Consider the following 19,195-nt stretch of genomic DNA (forward strand, 5'->3'; position numbering starts at 1 on the left):
TATCACACTATTAGAGATAACGGATTCCTACGTCGATAGTGTTTTTCTACAATCCCTCTAATCAATGGTTGAATTTTCTTCATTGTGAAAAGGAAGTGTTAAGTGGTTACTTGGGATCCACGTAAGAGACTTGTTGATCCAATTATATTGAAATTTCATCTATTAGATCCAACAGTGCTTCATCCCCCGAGGTGTTATCATCTAGAGAGAGAAAAACTGGATCGTAAGGCAGGTCGCCTATCTTTCCACGCGAGCCTCCACGTCCTTGAACATAGGCACTCTAATGTCACGCCTCTCCACATGTATAACATCATCATCAGGCTTTAGCAATATGTCCATCCTAGCATCAACCTCCATTTAAAGGAGAATAGAGCATGGGTCATGGCATCTAACTAGACCCCAACGCATTAAACCACCAGCCACGGGTCAAAGCTAGAATTGCCATCCAGCACCTCTTCCGGCCCACTACTCAGAGGGTTTTCATGATCAGACCGACACCAGAGTTTACTCATTTCCCCTCCATGCCAAATTGCATGTCGTGTAGGTGGGCATTCTAGTAAGCCTTCAACCTTGTGTTTTCTTCCCTACAATAAACCGATCTGTAAGGAAAGAGGTCATAGTTGCTCTCAGTATGCTTGATGCTACCGCAATGAAAAGAAAACAAGGGAAGTCATTCATATAAGACAACTACTATCCCTTTATTGTCATCATATCCTATCTATAGTTCTTCCTTCATGGGCTTTGACAAATCTATTTCAGCACACATACAAATAAACTTACCCCGAGAACAATTAAGTGTATGATCATCAATTTTGATGAGTCAACCAAAATGTTGGGCAATGTTCTCCGACATCTCAATTTACTAAAACTCCATGAGAATATGATGTGATTTGATCCATATTGCTGATATATCCATCCTTTCAGAGACAGCTTAGAAAATCTCTCCATGAGGTGAATTGAAGTACCATTCCATTGATGGTCCAAGGTCCCTCACACAACAAGGTGGACACCATGTCAACTAACTAGCATTTGATAAAGTAAACCCCAATTAGAAGATTGGCGATAAAGAAGTCTCCCAAACGTCTCCATATGCCTTTGAGTATGGCCTTCACCTAATCCAAGGGAAGGGCTTTGCCAAAAAACTTACTGCAGATAGAGGTCTTAATTCTCTGGAAGGCCCATTCTCGAAGCTCTTTATCAGTATGAAATCATTCACAAACCATTAGTTTCAACCTTACAAAGTTTTCTTTGGTGTCGATGGAGGTATTAGTAGCATCATCATTTGTCTCTCCATCTACAACATGAGCCCAAGACTTGCTTATCTGAGAAAGATGAACTTCTCAAGGAGTACTAGTGTCAAGCTTCAAATTTTTAATGATGAAGCTCCATCCCCCACCCGCCATTGCAAGTGCGAAAGAAGGAGAACAAGTGTCATTTGTGGAGGAGATAAGAAGAAGTTTTGTCTCAAAGGAAGATGAGTGTTTTTAAACAATCTAGAGTTCATCCTAAAGTGGCAAAAGGTGACATGGCGTTTGATGATGTGGCAAAGTTATTTTAGGCTATAGACTATTAAAAAGAAGCTATTTTTTGGAAGAGCTGTTAAAAATAAGGATTGTCTCTAATTGGGATCAAGCATGAGAAAACCAAATTAAGCAACGTTCAACTATTTAGAGGTCAAGTTAAAATAAAGAACGTATGGGAAGCTTAGTTTGGTAAGTGGCTAAATGTAGATACAATCCATATTTGGCAAGGTAACTTGAAGCTCAAACTTGGATGGAGCTTATGACTAAATATGATGAAGATTGAGGACATGATTGTGAAGAAGCAAACTTGGTTGAATGAAATATCAAGTTTGATAGTTAGAAGATTGTTGAATGGGAGATCAAGTTTAGTAACTTGAAGATTGTGAAGAACCAAACTCAGGTGATTTTAAAATCAAGTTTGGTAAAAAATCTTTGAGATCATTGAAAACTCTCTTTTGTATGGTAAAGACACCCCATGGTGGGGTGCTACCCTTGAGAAGGTAATGCTAACGGAACCATGAGGAATTTGGTTAGTTGCTAGCAAGCCGAGATTGGAAGGATTCTATGGCGTTTAACTCAGACATAACCATGAGGGTTCCAGGCACCTTAAGGTCGTGCTACAACTGAAGCTGAAACTCAATCAAGGTCAATATGAGGATCATGGTACAAGCTCAGTTACCACTAAAGTTGCAACTACTAAATTTGGAAAATGTTCAAGGTAATAGCCATGGAGATTCTAAAAAAAGAATGTGCTATTTTTGAAACATTGAGACGTCTATATAAGACCGTACTCTGAAGATTTAAGGTGGCAACATAGGGAGAGACCTAACAATGTGGTTGAGAGAGAGCGGGCATCATGAAATCAAAAAAGAGTGTTTGTAATCCTTATTAAGGACTCATATTTGTTCCCTCTTTTAGTTGATATATCTTTTGGCTTAGCCCTCAGACGTAGGCTATTGTTAAGCCAAACTAGGTAAATAATCCTTGTATCTCTTCTCTTGTTTTTGTGATGGAACTTTTTTTTTTTTTTTGCTATTGTTAATGTTTTCAAAATAAAAACATATTTGATACATAAGTTTATTGTGTATTTTGAAAAACTAAAAACACAAAATAGCACAAAATAATTGCAACCAAAATTATTGTAACGTTTTTTTTAACCATTTTCTCAAATTTGTTCTAGATTTAACATAGTACTTGCACATGGTTTTCTATTATAGTGGTCTTATAGTTTCATAAGGAAAATTTATTCTATATAAATTAATATCAAATCACACTAAGATAAACTAAAAAAAATGTTACATATACTTTATGCCCTTTTTTTAGTTAAGACCTAACCAAAAAACCATGCCTTATTATAGATAAAAACACTAAACACACCAAAAACAAAAGTACTACACAAGCAACATGAAAAAGAAATCTACTACATCATAAGCAAAATCCATCTTCAACACTAATCTCAAGTCTCGTAACAAAACTCCACATAAAACACAACCTTAGACAGCCAAGACAACATCTCACCTCTCACAAAGATTGATAGCCCTCCAGAATGGCAGAATGAGATTGACCAATGGATCTCTCTGTAAGAAAAGAGAGTGTGATTGCTTGGCATCATTTTTTTTTTTATGTTTTTAATGTTTTAAAAACAAAAACACATTTGATTACATAAATGGTTGTAGAGATCAATCACCAAATTTTTATGAGAAAAGATAGTGGGATCAGGATTTAGATTTTTCCAAATAATGAGTGAGATAAGAGGAACAGATCAAAAATCAAGAAGATGAAAACAAAATCTCACTTTTTGAAAGATTTGCGATGCTAGATGCTAGAGAACGAGCGAGCTCTAAACCCTTGACAAATAGAGGAACCAAATCAACTATCAAATCTCTATGAGAAAGTGATGGTTATCCAGCTTTAGACTTTCTACAGAGTTTAGGGTTAGAATAATGACACTCAAGATAAAATGGAATTAGGAAAACATTTTATTTTAATTTCTTTTTTCATGTGCTCGCTCAAACTTTTTCCAATTATATTCTGATAATTCAAGTTAAAGATAAAAGTTCTAATCATCAAATGCTTTAGTAGAAAAAAAAAATTTTAATAACAAAATCATATCACAATTAATCCTAGTTAAAATAAATACATGACACCCAAGATTATTATTATTATTTGTCAGTCATAATTGGACACTTATCAATAATTATTTAATTTCAAATATTGATTTATACAAGGTTATATTTATCAATTCTTTTCTTACACCGTTAGCCTTCTTGTTATGTGGATAAATGCTATAATTTATATTTTGTTTATCATTTTTAGAAATCAAATATATACATCACTACATAAATTATATTTTTAAATTCAGAAAAATAAAAGAAATCATTCAGTTATGTTTATGAATTTAAAGTCAATAGTAAAAAAAAAATAACATGAACTCCAAACTCCAAAAAAATTATAAATTATAGTTTTTAATCAGAAGTCCTTAAAAAGAGAGAGAGAGAGACAGAGATCCAAGTCTATATTGAACATAAAATGAACACCAAATCCAAAAAGATTTAAAACATAAACATCTGAGTTGAAACCCAAGCATTGGAACAATCTCACAAAAATTTCATCTTGAAAAGCAAATATTTCTAAACCAAGACCTAGTTCTTCTTTCTCGGCGAAGTCCGGCGAGGCTCCGAATTCACAGTCTCCTTCGTCTCCTTCTTCGTCTTCTTCTCCGAAGGACGAGGAGTTGGAACTCGGCTTCGAGTTCGAGAAGCAATCCCTTCATCTTCAGCAGCCTGCTCGAACTCCGCCCAGAGTCTACGCGCCCTCTTCCTCTCTCGAATCAAAGGGCTAGCGCTTCCATCCTCGGAGGAATCGGACTCAATGGGATCAGGATCGGGGATGATGGTGGTCTTCATCTTGTGTTTGGGAATTAGGGATTTATATTCCGCTTGGGCCTTGAGCTTCTTGATTGAGCCTTCGATGCGGCCTTGGAGACGGTGGCGTTGGGAGCTGAGACCGCCCATGGACCAGTGCGCTTCGCGAGCCCACTCGAGGAAGGGTTCCATCACTGGAGGTGGTGGATCGATGCGTTCCGGCGAGAGCTTGACGTCGGAGTAGAAGCGAGGCCTTGGGAGACTGCTCCCGTAGAACTTCCCTGGACCCAGAGCCACCACCATCGTCGCCGAGATCTAGAGATCGAGATTGAGAGAAGAGAGGAAGAGAGATTGGGGGGATGGAATTAGGGCGGAATTGGGGCTGATTTATTGGATTTAGGGTTTGGGGATTTGGCGGGAAGATTTGGCGGGGAACAGGATCACGTGGTCAGAAAAAGAAACCCGCGCGCGGGAAGAACTTTTAATTGAATTTGAGTGAAAAGGGTGGGAAATTTATCTGGTTTATTTAATTTTTTTTTTAAAAAAAAAAATAAGAATTTTTTTTTGAAAAAAAAAAAAATTTACTAAAAAAACTCTATCAAGATTTTCATTTTGATTAGGGTTGTCACCGAGCAAAGGATATGCCGGAGATATATTTTCCATCTTGATCTTACTTTCATACACTTTCTCTAGTTTTTTTTTTGTTCTTGATCCAGAGGGATTGATTTTTTTCCTCATTTTTTTTACATGCAGAGATTATTCGGATTCAGAACTATTCATTTCTCTTATTAATTTTTTATAAATATTATTGTTTAAAAAATAATATTAGCTAAAATATTTCATAAAAAAGTTTAATACAATAATTTAAAAAATAATTAGGGTTTACATCACCATGGTCCATATGTAATCACAAATCCATTACAAATTACAACTTAACTAAATAAAATTCTTAAAATAAAATAATAACAAAGCACTTCTCAAGCTTAGTAATGATTTAAAAAATTTATAAAAAATAAAATATAGATTGCACATGTCAAGGGTTTTATTTAGTTTTCTTTTCTTTGGTAATGTTTATTTAATTTGATAATCAAATAGATATATAGCTTCCTTTATTTATTTATTTTTATTTTTTATTTTTTGAAAAGAGTGACAAACGATTATTACTAAAACCAATTTTTAATTTTTTTTATTTAGACATTTATGATATATATATATAATTTAAATTATATGATTTAAAAGGATAGGGTTGAGCATTTGACTGTCCTCATCCTCGAGTGGGAAAGGTAATTTTTGAATTTAATCCCCATTTTTGATGGAGCAAGAAATCGGGTTCCCTAGGACAAAATTAATATCACTAATTCTAATTGTATATTCCATCTAAATTATTTATTTATTTTATAGTGTTTGTTTTTGAATTTTTTTTATGTGGTCCAGTGCTATTAATATTTTAATAGCATGTTGAAAATGACCAGAGCCCATTTAAGCAAAGAAGTGTGAGCTCACTTTAGACTAATGAAGACACAAGCGTAGCATAATGTTTTATAATTTTACTTTAATTTAAACTTTAAAACAAGAATCTAAAAATCAATGATGTTTTCAGGATTTGATAAATTTGAAGAATTTTTTTAGAAATTAATAGAGTTAAACCTACCTGATGTTACTTTTCAAAGTTTTTTTTATATATCGATAGCATTTTATCTCTAAATGGGATTTGATATTTATTTTATGAATATTAAAAAAAAATAGCTAACCTATCAACGGTTAAGAAAAAAAATCTTTTATATTATTTTTTTCCCCCATAAAGGTTCCATCACTGTTATTTTCAAAAGAAAAATTAGAGAATTTTTTTATAAAAATAAAGAAATATAAAAAATATTTTTTTTTTATAAGGTAGGCAAACCACTCCCATCAACCAATAACCAATATTATGAGAGAATTTATCCCTTATGCTATGTTTGGATTGAGGGGCGGGAAGGAAAAGCAAAGTAAATAGAGGGTTTTTTAGAGTCAAGTGAGTCATTCTCTTATTTGTATAGATATTTTTAATTTAACAAAGGGAAAAAAATGGTTAAATTTGACGCTCCGAAACCCTCCAAAAACCCTACTTTTTCTGGCCCACCGGTTGGGGGATAACCTCCTAAAAATTTTAAAATATTTTAAAAGTTCTTAATACCCTTAATTTTTTAAATTAATTACCTAACATCACTTCATAAGTGTTTCTTTTATTTTTTTTAATCTAATTTTATTTTAATCAAGTATTCACATGACACCTATCGCAGATCCTTGTTTTTATGTATTTCTTTGTTGTTTCTATGTTAATTTAATTACTTTATACTTTAGTAGACCTAACAAGCATCAGTCCATTGTGATGATGTAAATAGCAACATTTTTTTATTTATACAAGATAATAATGTATGCTATATTTCCTAAGAAAAGATAAATAGTGGTATTTGAGAAGCGGCAAAATTAAAGTATAAAAATCAAAATAATAATGATAATTATAATAATTATAATATTTATTGAAAAAATCTAATTAAAGTGTGAATTTATTGAGATATTTGTAATGCATGTGTTTAAATAGAAATAAGTACTTTTTTATTTAATAATAAGGGTATAATTGTTAAATCATATTATTATATATTCTTTCTTTTCCATTCCCTTTTTTAACCAAACAAGTTTTATGAAAAACTTTCATTTTCTTTCTTTCTATAAAATTTATCTATCCAAACAAGGAATTGACACTTCCTTTTCTTTCCTTTACTTTCCCTCTCCTTCCCTGTCTTTACTTTCTCTTCTACTTTTGAATCCGAACACTATATTAATCTTTTATTTAGTTAGAAAAAGAGTTATCATTCCTCTTATATGCACGTAGTATATAATATTGTGTACCCAACCATGCATCCAATATTATTAACAACAAATTTAAAACAATTAAGATTAATATTTCAAAATCTTGAAGGATATAAAGCAACTAATATATATACATATTTAAATATGGACCGCTTTTTTTTTCTTTATCATGTTATATTAAAGCATTCCTTTATTATTATTCCCATACTTTATGTTTTATATTAAATAATTGAATTATTTTTATTATATTAAAATAAATAAAATACCTGTCCTTATTTAATAAAAGAATTAAATCACGTTTTAGAGCAACTAATACACACACACACACACACATATATATATACATATTTAAATATATATTTAATAAAAGAACTAAATCACTTTTTAGAGCAACTAACACACACACACACACACACACACACACACACACACACACACATATATATATATATATTTACATATTTAAATATAGACCACTTTTTTTCTTTATCATATTATCCTAAAGCACTCCTTTATTATTATTTCCATACTTTAGGTTTTATATAAAATAATTGAAATATCTTTATTATATTAAAATAAATAAAATACCCATCTTTATTTAAAAAATAACTAAATCACTTAAAAAAAAAAAAAACTAAAATGCTCTTATCTGAGTGACGGACGTAAGTAATAACCAATGTTGTCAGACTCGGACTGGCCCGGTCGGTTCAATCGGAAAACCCGGGAACCGGCCATTTGGCCGGCCCGGGTATACCCCATTGAATCGGGTATGGAAAAACCCGGTGTTAACCCAGTGACCCGGGCAGTTCAACCGGGAACCGGTTGACCCGGCCGGGTCAATCGGGTCACAATATTAGAGTTTTTTTTTACAATATTTAATAATTTATTATTATTTTCTTATTAGAAACTACAAAATCATGTATATTTATTAATATTGTTTTTAAATTTATAATCAATAAATGGAATTACAAATATATATATATATATATATCATCAACATACCAACAAAAAAAATTAGCATTTAAAAATAAAATTTATTAATATGTTATGTAAATACAAATACTTTCTAAAATTTAATTTATTAAAAAAATAAAACAAATGAGTATAATTTTATTATAAAATATAAAAATAAATTATTTTAACTAAATAAAAAATATAAGAAAATTTAAAACAAAATAAAATCTCAATTGAAATTGGGTAAGTTACATAATTTATTGATAAAATGTGTCATCCATATAAAAGATAAGAATTAGTAAATTAAATTTCTTATTTATTACGACAAAATCAACCAATAAATAAACAAATAAATAAAAAACACCGAGAGAAGTTCAATAATTATATATTAATATATTAAATTTATAAATGTTTAAAAAAATTTAAAAATAAATGATATAATTAGAAAACACTAGTGCATATAAGGTCATTTATCAATTTAAATATTAAATTTGAGTAATTTTTTATATTATAATTATAGTTTTAATATTATATTTGTTCATTATTAATTATTATAATATTTTTTATATTTTATTATTGACCCCGGTTCAACCCCGGTTCAACTCGGTCGAACCCATTGACCCCTGACCCCTGACCTTAACCGGGTCAATATCCTAGCCGGATCTGACAACCTTGGTAATAACTAGATGGTAAAATATTTTAACTCTCATGCAATAAAGAAAATAGAAAGTTTGATTTTTTTTTTTTCTCAATGTACGTTTAGGTGTCATAATAAAAAAAATGTCAATTTGAAGTGATTTGTTGGCATTCTCAAAATTTTAAAAAAAAATAACTAAAACAACATAATATCCAAGGGTGTTATGCAATTCATGTATTAAGTAAATATTATATGCTCGGTCATCCATCAAACAAATCAAAACGTTATAATTAAAATACCCATTAATAAACTAATATGAATCAAACAACTCAATCTAGCGCTCTCATCTTTTAAATTTTGCACCTGGAAGTCGATAGGAGAATGTAACATTTTTATTTGTATAATATTTTTTCCTCTAATTAGTGTTTTAATTTCATGTTCCTTTTTATTTGACAACCCCTAAATATTAATAAGTTGCCAGCTATTTTTTTTATAATGTTTTAATTATTTAATTCTAATTTCATCAGTTATTTTAGACCTTACTTGTTGTAAAATATAGAGCCGAATAGAGAAATACAGTAGCAAATAAATGAAAATATATAATGCTGAAAAATAAAGAACACAAAGATGTTACGTGGAAAACCCCTAAATGATTAGGATAAAAACCACGGGTAAGGATAGAAGAAATTACTAAGTGAGAAAATTTCAGGAGTTATAAACTCTCTAATAATAAGGAGAAAACCAGTACTCTCTCTTGTAGTAGGAGAATAGACTAACTCTCAAAATAATTTTTCCATACTTCCTCACTCTTTTTCTTTCTCTTCTCTCTTATTTTTCTTACTTTCACTCTCACTTTTGGTTGTATTAAAATGGGATGAGAACCTCTCATATATATATAGGGGAGAAGAAGCCATGGTTTGGGCCATTAGTTTATGGTCCATTGGTTTGTCATCCATGGATTAAGAGGCCATTGGTTTGGATGAGCCATTGGTTTATAATCCATAGATTAAGAAGTTGATAGTTTGGAGGAGTTGGTATTGAGCCATTGGTTTGTGTTGATGGTTTATGCCAACAATTCTCCCACTTGAAGATTTGATTGAAAGACAATCAGATCTTCACACCATTCTTTCTATCTTGCCATTTAATGTTGCTTACGTCTTTGTCAGACCACAAGAGGATTGACACCATATGAATCTGTCAACGTTGATTGCTTTTGTCATAAAGTCTGCTAGATTGTCCTTGGTATGAATCTTTTGCATGTCCACTGTATCTTCTTCTACTTTCTCACGAACGAAGTGGTACTGAACTCTGATATGTTTTGCCTTTGAATGAAATGATGGGTTCCTTGCAAGATGCAATGCACTCTGGTTGTCACAATATAGAGTGATGTTCTCTTGTTTGTGCCTGAGTTCTTCCAACACCATCTTCAACCACATTACTTCATTCCTGGCTTGTGTAGATATAAAATACTCTGCTTCTGTCGTTGATGTAGCCACGACTGACTGCAGTTTTAAAACCAGCTCACAGCACCTTCTACTAGTGTGAACACATATTGATAAGTGCTTGAGTAGACATATTTTTATATATGTTTTACGTGCATTGAGCATCATTTTTACCATGGTTTATGTCTCATATTGTGTATTTGGTGTTCTTTTATGCATATAGGTTGTGAATGCCTTGAAGAGTAAAAAGGAAGCAAAGATAGGCTATAAAGACTCAATGTTGGGAGTTCTTGTTCAATTCAAGGACCAAGACACAAGAGGAGTTCATAAACGTGGAGATGTATATCAACTTCTAAGAAGATTCAAGTCAATTCAGTAGTTGGAAGGGCACAAAGGCAGCCACATCTTCATGTTCCTTCTCTTTGTGAAGATTGCAAGACCTCTCAAAGATACGTCGATGAAGAAAAGTTTTATAGCCTATCACATAGACGTGTGCCCGGATATGTGGCCTCAAGAGAAGAGTGTTAGGACCGCGTTTTGCGAAAAGTATTGCAACAAAATTACTGTTCACACGCCCCGCGTGGAAATTCCTGCAGACCACGCTTGCGCGTGGGGGCACGTGACAGACGCGGTCTAAAGCCTATAAATAGCCGTTTTGCCCTATTCTTTCTCATCTTTTGTGCGGCTCTTGAGGGGTGAGACGGATAGGGTTTGGAGAGGAGGTCTTTGCCGATTGAGAGGGTGTTCTTCACCAACTTTGATAGTTTCCTTCGCCGTCATAGCATTTGGGAAGCCACCGGCGACCTAACTTCGGAGAGGAATCCTTCAAGACGTTGAACTACCCATCAAGGCGAATCATCACGAATTCAAGGGGGTTTTCTCTATGGTTTTTGTTGCTTTTCATTGTATTAATCATTGTTTTGTAACTTTCCCTGTGGAGGGCTAAACCCTAGTAGGTATTTGGGCATGTGAACCCTAGGATCTATTCTTTTGTATTGATTTGCTTTATGTTTCTAGTTAACCCGAGTTGATTTGAGTTTTAATCTTGTGTTCCCATTGCTTGCATGTTTAATTGATCCTTGTGGTTGATTGTATATGCATGATTTGTTACTTTGATGAGAGAGAGGTCTCCATTAGAGTTAGAACTTCAAGGTTAAAGAGGGTTGAGAGGGTGAGTCATGAGATAGTGGAACGTCCCCTTTCCCTTCCGATTGAGTGTTTCCTATCTCCGTATTCCCTATACTCTATGAAACCATATTTGGTGTGAGGCGTGAGATTGAGAGATTTCTCCGCCAGGACCTTGTAGGCGGTTAGGGATCCTTCGCCGGGATTAGGGTTGGATCTATCTTTAGGAATCGGTTTTACTCTTCGGTGTCCCTAGAGCGTATTGCGGTCATATAGGGTGTGAGGTGTTGAGATTGAGCAATTTCTCCACGGGGACCTTGTAGGGGACTAGTACCGGTGGCTTGGAGGCAAGGGCCGGTTGTTCTTGGATTACCTCGACTCATTAGACTCGACTTAGAAGCATTTAGCGAATCTTAAACTTCATGTTAGATCCTAGGGGGAGCATTACCCGGGTACCTCATCTTTATTGATTGAGATCCTCCCTTCATTTCACCCTTGCATATTCATCTCCAGTATTCATTTCTTCGCACATTAGATCACCACTCCTTTCCATTTATCATTAGGCTAGAAAGCAGAGAAGAAGTTAGTACTCGTAGCCCTGTTCCCTGTAGATTCGACTACCCGACTCACCGGGTATTTTATTACTTCGACACCCGTGCACTTGCGGTTTACACGCATATTCAGACACGTGTCAAGTTTTTGCCTCCGTTGCCTGGGAACGGGATATTAGAAACACTAGGACTTGGTTACTTTAGTCACTCACATTTTCATTTACCATTTCTACTTCATACTTCTCTCTTTCGCCGTTCTTATTGTTTCTTTTCATTGATTTCAGCTACAGGTTATGACCCGAGGGAACCCTTCGACATTGGTTGAAGAGGATCCTGAAATTGAGCGAAGAATTCGTAGAATGGGCAAGGAACCTGTGCAAGAACAGAATTTTCCAGCTGAAATAGAGGTTGAAGAATATGAAAATATGGCAGAACAAGGGGGGCAACCAAGAACACTTTCAGATTTTGCTAGGCCTACAATTCGTGGGACACAATCGAGCATTGTTAGGCCACTGGTAGTAGCCCAGAATTTTGAGTTAAAGCCGGGTTTCATTTAAATAGTTCAACAGTCCGCACAATTTAATGGGTTAGCAGATAAAGACCCAAACAATCATATTGAGAATTTCCTTGAAGTTTGCGATATGTTGAAGATCAATGGGGTTTCGAATGATGCAATTCGCTTGAGGGCTTTTCCATTCTCATTGAAGGGAAGAGCCAAACAATGGCTCCATTCATTGCCAAGAGCTTCTATCACAACATGGAACGAAATGGCCGAGGCTTTCCTTCCAAGGTATTTTCCTCCGGGGAAATCGGCAAAACTTCGTAATGAGATATCATCATTTGTTCAAATGGAGCTTGAATCTTTATTTGAGACTTGGGAACGATTCAAGGACCTCTTGCGCAAGTGTCCACAATATGGGTTCCCCGATTGGATGGTCATTCAATCATTTTACAATGGGTTGAACTCAAGCAACAAACAGCTTCTTGATGCCGCCGCGGGAGGAACATTGGGAAATAAGACCCCCGAAGAAGCCCGACAATTGATTGAGTGAATGGGTTTGAATAGCTACCAATGGAATGCAAGAGAAAAGAATAAAGTGGTCGGACTTCATGAGATTGACACGGTTACATCTTTGGCAGCCCAAGTAGAAGCATTGAGAAAGAAATTAGACACTTTGACTTCATCAAAGATAGCCGCAATCACAAGTTGTGATGGTTGTGGGGGTTCACATATGCCATCGAATTGTCCTATCTCGATTACTACTTCACCCCCAATTGAACAAGTAGATTTTGTGGGCAATTCGGGAAGAGGACAAGGTAATCCGTATAGCAACACCTATAACCAAGGGTGGAGAAACCACCCAAATCTCTCATAGGGCAATCGAGGGCAGCAAAAGACCACTGTCCCACCAGGATTTCAGCAAACACTTTCGATTTCGGAGAGAGTTTCAAAATTAGAAAGGGTTTAATCAAAGTTTATTCAATCGACCGACACAAGGTTCCAAAACATAGAGGCAACACTCCGCAATCATACCCTTTTTTTACACAATTTGGAGAATCAAGTTAGACAAATAGCGAAGTCATTGGCGGAGAGGCCTTTAGGGAGCTTACCAAGTAACACCGAGACTAACCCAAGGAAGCAAGTGAAGGCGATCACTTTGAGAAGTGGTCGAGAGCTCCAAGAAGAGCTCACTGCTGAGAAAAATTCTAAAATTCTTCAAGCTAAAACCCCCACTGGGAAGACTGCTAAATTTCCTCAAGAAACGCCAAAAGATAAGGTGCAAAATAATGAGGGGCCAGCTGCGTCACTTCCTTCATATACTCCAAGGATCCCTTATCCGGCGTGTTTGAAGAAAGACCAAGTTGATGTGCAAAACAGGAAATTTCTAGATCTATTCAAACAGTTACACATTAACATTCCCTTTGTAGAGGCGTTATCTCAAATGCCTCGTTATGCAAAGTTCTTGAAGGACCTCTTGACCAACAAGAGGAAGATGGAGGAAAGTGTGGCTGTGGTGTTAGAAGGGAATTGTTTGGCAATGCTTCAGAAGAATTTGCCAAACAAAATGAAAGATCCGGGATGCTTTATCATACCTTGTGCAATCAGAGGTTTGGGGGAAGAAAAAGCTTTGGCCGATTCGGGAGCTAGTATTAATGTCATGCCATACACATTATTTCAGTAATTGGGGTTGGGAGAGCCAAGGTCAACCCGCATGACTTTACAGCTGGCCGATCGTTTCGTTTGTCACCGTCGAGGTATAATTGAAGATGTTTTGGTAAATGTTGATAAGTATATTTTTCCTACAGATTTTGTTGTGTTAGATGTCGATGAAGATGCGGAAGACCTTTCTTAAGAACCTCCAAGGCTCTCATTGACATGGATGGAGGCGAGATGACATTGCGCATTGGAGAAGAAAAGATCACATACCGTCTCGCCAAAGCAATGAAGCACCCTCTTGACTTTGATGATACTTGTTATTTTTTTGATGTCAATGATGAGATTTCTGATGAGTACCTGCAGGAATTTTTGAATCCAGATCCATATGAGGTGTGGCCGGATATTGAGGAGGAGAACACAACCAATTGTGAAAAACAAGTCCTCAATGAGCAACCTCAAGGAGGATTTTTGAAACAGATTTTTCGCCGAGTCAAGAGGCCGAGACGTCGCCACCGAAAATATTCCAACACACTAGGGGACAAGCACACAAAGGAAGAGCGCGACATTCCCTCATTCAGTAACATAGTTAAAAATTTCTCCTTGAGTATGAAGGATTTCTGTCTATCATGTGTGCAGGTTGCTAGGAAAGAGGTTTTTCATCTTTATGACCCACCATGAGGTAAGAACAGGTACGTCAAGCTAAGTGACGTTAAACAAGCGCTTCTTGGGAGGCAACCCAAGCTTTTAGTTAGTTTTTAGACTCAAAATTTAAATTCTACAGTAATAAATTCATGAGTGTGTGTCTTGATTAATTTTTGTTGATTGCTGGTGTTTTCTTGGAATTTTTCGGTGATTTGAATTGTTGTTCATGTGTATGACATGGTTTAGGGTGAATTTAATGTTTAATGTTGAAAAATTGGTGTTAATTTGGAGTTTCAGGCCCTTTGTGGACTGTCTGCAGAAATTTTGCAGTCCTCACGGCCGCGTGGAATTTCCATGCGGTCGTGTACAGTACCCACACAGGGGTGTGGAAAATCCATACCCCCATGTGCCTATAAGAATATGAAGGGGCACTATTCATCATCTTCCATTTTCATTGAGCCCTTTCATCTTCCACCCTTTCACTCCTATATAACCTAAGTTTTGATCTCTCAAACCAATTGTTTTCAACTTCTTGGAGGATTAGACAAAATTTTCCAGAGTTTTCACCGAGTTATCTTCTCCGATTTGCTCCGGTAAGCCTTCACTCCCCTCCATCCTTTCCATGTTCTTCAAGGCCATTTTCATGGAGTTTCCATGGTATTTTTATGATAGTTCTCATAGGGAATCATGCTAGAAACTTGTTCAATGTATGAGAATGATTTGTATGATGCGTAGGAGCCCAACTCCGGCCAAAACGCCGGAGTTCGGCACCCACGCGGTCGCGCGGCCTGCCCACGCGACCGCGTGGGCTGGCCGCGCGCAGCCCGTAGGGCCACGCGAGCGAGTGGCCCCTTTGGCCGAGAGCCGCCCCAGCCACACGACCATGTGGCTGGGGCACGCCCAAGCCAGCCACACATCCTCAAACACTTGATCTTCTCGCCAGATTCAAGTTTCACCCGCGCTTTGTAAAATTTGAAGACTTGAAACACATCATCCTTCCTCTTGATAGGGTACACCCAACATCTCCTGGAATAGTTATCAATAAATGATACAAAGTAATTTGTTCCTCCCAGGGATGTAACTGGTGCTTGCCACACATCAGAGTGAACCAATTCTAGAATTGCTTTGCTTCTAGAATTAGATGTGTTGAACTTGAGTCGATGTTGCTTGCTTATAATGCAATGTTCACAAAAGGGTAGTGTTACCTTTGTGAGACCTTGAAGTAGATTTTTCTCTGTAAGAATCTTCATTCCTTGCTCTGACATGTGTCCAAGTTTCCTGTGCCATGTCATTGTGCATCTTTTATTTGGACTACTTATGGCAACTGAAGCTTCTCCTTTTTGCAAAGTCTCTCCTTTCAGCATGTATAAATTTGCAGCTATCTTCTCACTCTTCATGCATACAAGCACTCCTCGAATTATCTTCATGATCTTGTTTTGAACTTCAATTTTGCAACCAAGATCATCAAGTTGTCCTATAGACAACAAATTCTTCTTGAGGCCCTCCACAAGTCGGACTTCTTAGATGGTCCGAACTGTGCCATTGTACATCCTCAGTGTGATGGTGCCAATGCCAACGAGCTTCAAGGCTTGATCGTTACAGCTGTACACAAATCCCCCAGAGATAGGTTCATAATGATGGAACCATTCTCTTCGGGAAGTCATGTGAAAAGTGGCTACAGAATCCAGAAGCCATACATCAGTAAATCTTTTACCTGATGTAGTTGTTGCTTCACACACCATGGCCTCTCCATCATCTGAAATGTTTGCAACATTCCCTTGAGGATTGGAATCTTTCTTATTTAGACTCCAACAATCCTTCTTCAAGTGACCTTTCTTGCCATAGTGGTAGCACTTGAAAGTCTTCTTACTCCTTGACTTTGATCTACCACGATTGTAGCTCCCATTGGATTCACGTTCTGTTAGTCTTCCTTTCGTCACCATCAAAGCCTCCGCTTATTGTGAACTTGCTAGCTTGTCTTCCATGTTCTTGCGGTGACTCTCTTCCTCCAGAACAGCAACTGCAATATTATCAAAGACTAGACTATCCGTGGGGACATTATTTGTTAAGTTGATGACGAGTTGATCATACGAATCTAGTAGACTTTGGAGTAGAATTTCTGTACGTTCACCCGACTCTATTATACATCCTAATGATGTGAGTTGGAAAAATAGAGTGTTCAGTGTGTTCATGTGCCCCGTCACTGAAGTAGATTCTGCCATACGCAAAGTATAGAGTCTCCTCTTAAGGAAAATTTTGTTGTGGAGTGATCCCAAATCTCCTTCGTCGTCTTCTTCTGCGCTATGCTTGATAGAACTCCATCAGCAAGTGCCAGATGAAGATCAGCAATGGCGTTCCCATCCATCTCATTCCACTTATCATCTTTGACCTCAGCTGGTTTTTCAGTGATGGCCGCCAAACAGTTGTCCTTCCTCAGGATTGCCTTTATCTTCAGCTTCCACAGTGAGAAATTACTCCCACTAAATTTTTCAATCTCATATTTCGCCGCCATTGCTTCTATTAGAAATTGCTGCAAGAGCAGTAATCAGTCTTTCCAAAAGTGAATAATTATCCAACTTATTTTTTGATGTAGAGGATCCACTAATAGTGGCAACTACAGAGCATACGATAAGTAGATATATTATACCAAGACCTAGCTCTGATACCATTTGTTGTAAAATATAGGACCGAATAGAGCAATACATTAGCAAAATAAATGAAAATAATGCTGAAAAATAAAGAACACAAAGATGTTACGTGGAAAACCCCTAAATAATTAGGGTAAAAACCACGGGCAAGGATAGAAGAAATTACTAAATGGGAAAATTCCAGGAGGTACAAACTCTCTAATAACAAGGAGAAAACTAGTACTCTCTCTTGTAGTAGGAGAATAGACTAACTCTCAAAATAATTTTTCCATACTTCCTCACTCTTTTTCTTTCTCTTCTCTCTTATTTTTCTTACTCTCACTCTCACTTTTGGTTGTATTAAAATGGGATGAGAACCTCTCATATATATAGGGGAGAAGAAGCCATGATTTGGGCCATTAGTTTATGGTCCATTGGTTTGTCATCCATGGATTAAGAGGCCATTGGTTTGGATGAACCATTGGTTTATAATCCATGGATTAAGAAGTTGATAGTTTGGAGGAGTTGGTAATGAGCCATTGGTTTGTGTAGATGGTTTATGCCAACAAATTTGTCCGTGGTTGGTTAATTTGGTACAAATTGGGTTATGAGTCACTGGAGTTTGTTTAGCCACCATAGCTCAGTGGTGGGCCAAACATATATTTAAAATTTTAGTTTGGTGTGAAATTTAATGTAGAGTTTAAATAATCTCTAACAAGCTAAGATTTCGTTTCTATTCACTCATGTATAAGTGGAGACATTTATAATTTGTGAAATTCCTATCGACAACATTTAAAAGCACAACCATACTTTTTTTTTATACAAATCTAAAATAAATCAGTATTTAAGTAATATATTAACATCATAACAACCAAAAGAGTATAACCCGTCTAGCTTACCCATAAGATGGAAAAAAGGTTTATATTTGTTAGGTCAACCACCATTTAATGGAGACCCCATGAATAAATGGAACAATGTCCATAATTTTTTTAACTTTTGTGTTACTCTAAAAGTAAGACAAACATATGAGAGTGAAAAACTATGAAAATGAAAAAATCAACTAGGAGAAGATGATTGAATGGTGATACAATACCGGATTTGATTCAAATTCTGGATAGAGAATCCTTACAAGAAGCTCCTCTTCTTGATCGAGTTTGATCCTTCTTTAGATTCCTTCTTGGTGTCTTTCCATATCCATACTTGTGTGTGATGACATATGTAGTTTAAGAGTTTCTTTTGTGGTTGATAATGTCATTGTGATGTATACCTCTAGTTGAATCTAGAGGATACATTATTATCTTCTGTTGGCATAATGGAAAAGATGTTTAAGTAGCCTTGGGGACTAGTGGTTGTTAAAGAGGTTTCCCATGATAAAATCGAGTCTTGCATTTTGGTGTGTTTGATTGTTTTTTTCCAAAATGTACAGTTTACATACTAATTTTATACACAAAAGAGGGGAGATTGAAAATCCTAAAAAATTTAGAATTCAACACAACTACTACAAAACTGTACTTAGGGCGTGCTGATTACAAATTCCTAAATTTTCACAAGTTGCTAAAGTATTAGGTTACAATGTAATTGCTACATTATCAACAAATTCCGGAGAGTTGCACAAGCATCAACACCAACGTACAGAGACTGTGCTACTTACAGGTTAGAGTTTCTAAGAATAGCACGAATATTATCAAGGTTTTCAAAACCGGATGAGCTTTGACCCTGAAAATGTCATGGGTCCGGGGTTAAAGGGTTCAACTGGGATTGAACCGGAGTCAATTATTTTATTAAAAATTAAATTATATTTCAATTATATATGATTAAAAAT

The 19,195-nt window shown here is 35.8% G+C and overlaps 1 protein-coding gene and 1 non-coding gene across 2 annotated transcripts; both read right to left on the reverse strand.

Annotated features, from left to right (window-relative positions):
* Positions 1-4,073: 4,073 nt before the first annotated feature.
* On the reverse strand, positions 4,074-4,740 carry LOC120272460. Its single transcript, XM_039279286.1, has one exon. The coding sequence runs from the start codon at positions 4,688-4,690 to the stop codon at positions 4,166-4,168; it is 525 nt and encodes a 174-aa protein (XP_039135220.1). The 5' UTR covers positions 4,691-4,740; the 3' UTR covers positions 4,074-4,165.
* An 8,021-nt stretch (positions 4,741-12,761) lies between these two features.
* Positions 12,762-12,868, reverse strand: LOC120272778. The gene has a single exon (XR_005540314.1). It is a non-coding gene; the product is annotated as a small nucleolar RNA R71 (small nucleolar RNA).
* Positions 12,869-19,195: the final 6,327 nt, after the last annotated feature.

This window comes from Dioscorea cayenensis, chromosome 11, assembly GCF_009730915.1.
Source record: "Dioscorea cayenensis subsp. rotundata cultivar TDr96_F1 chromosome 11, TDr96_F1_v2_PseudoChromosome.rev07_lg8_w22 25.fasta, whole genome shotgun sequence".
Lineage (NCBI taxonomy): Eukaryota > Viridiplantae > Streptophyta > Magnoliopsida > Dioscoreales > Dioscoreaceae > Dioscorea > Dioscorea cayenensis.

Bases quoted from the DNA above. Each gene is read 5' to 3' on its own strand.
- LOC120272460 (XM_039279286.1), bottom strand. From the start codon at position 4,690: ATGGTGGTGGCTCTGGGTCCAGGGAAGTTCTACGGGAGCAGTCTCCCA.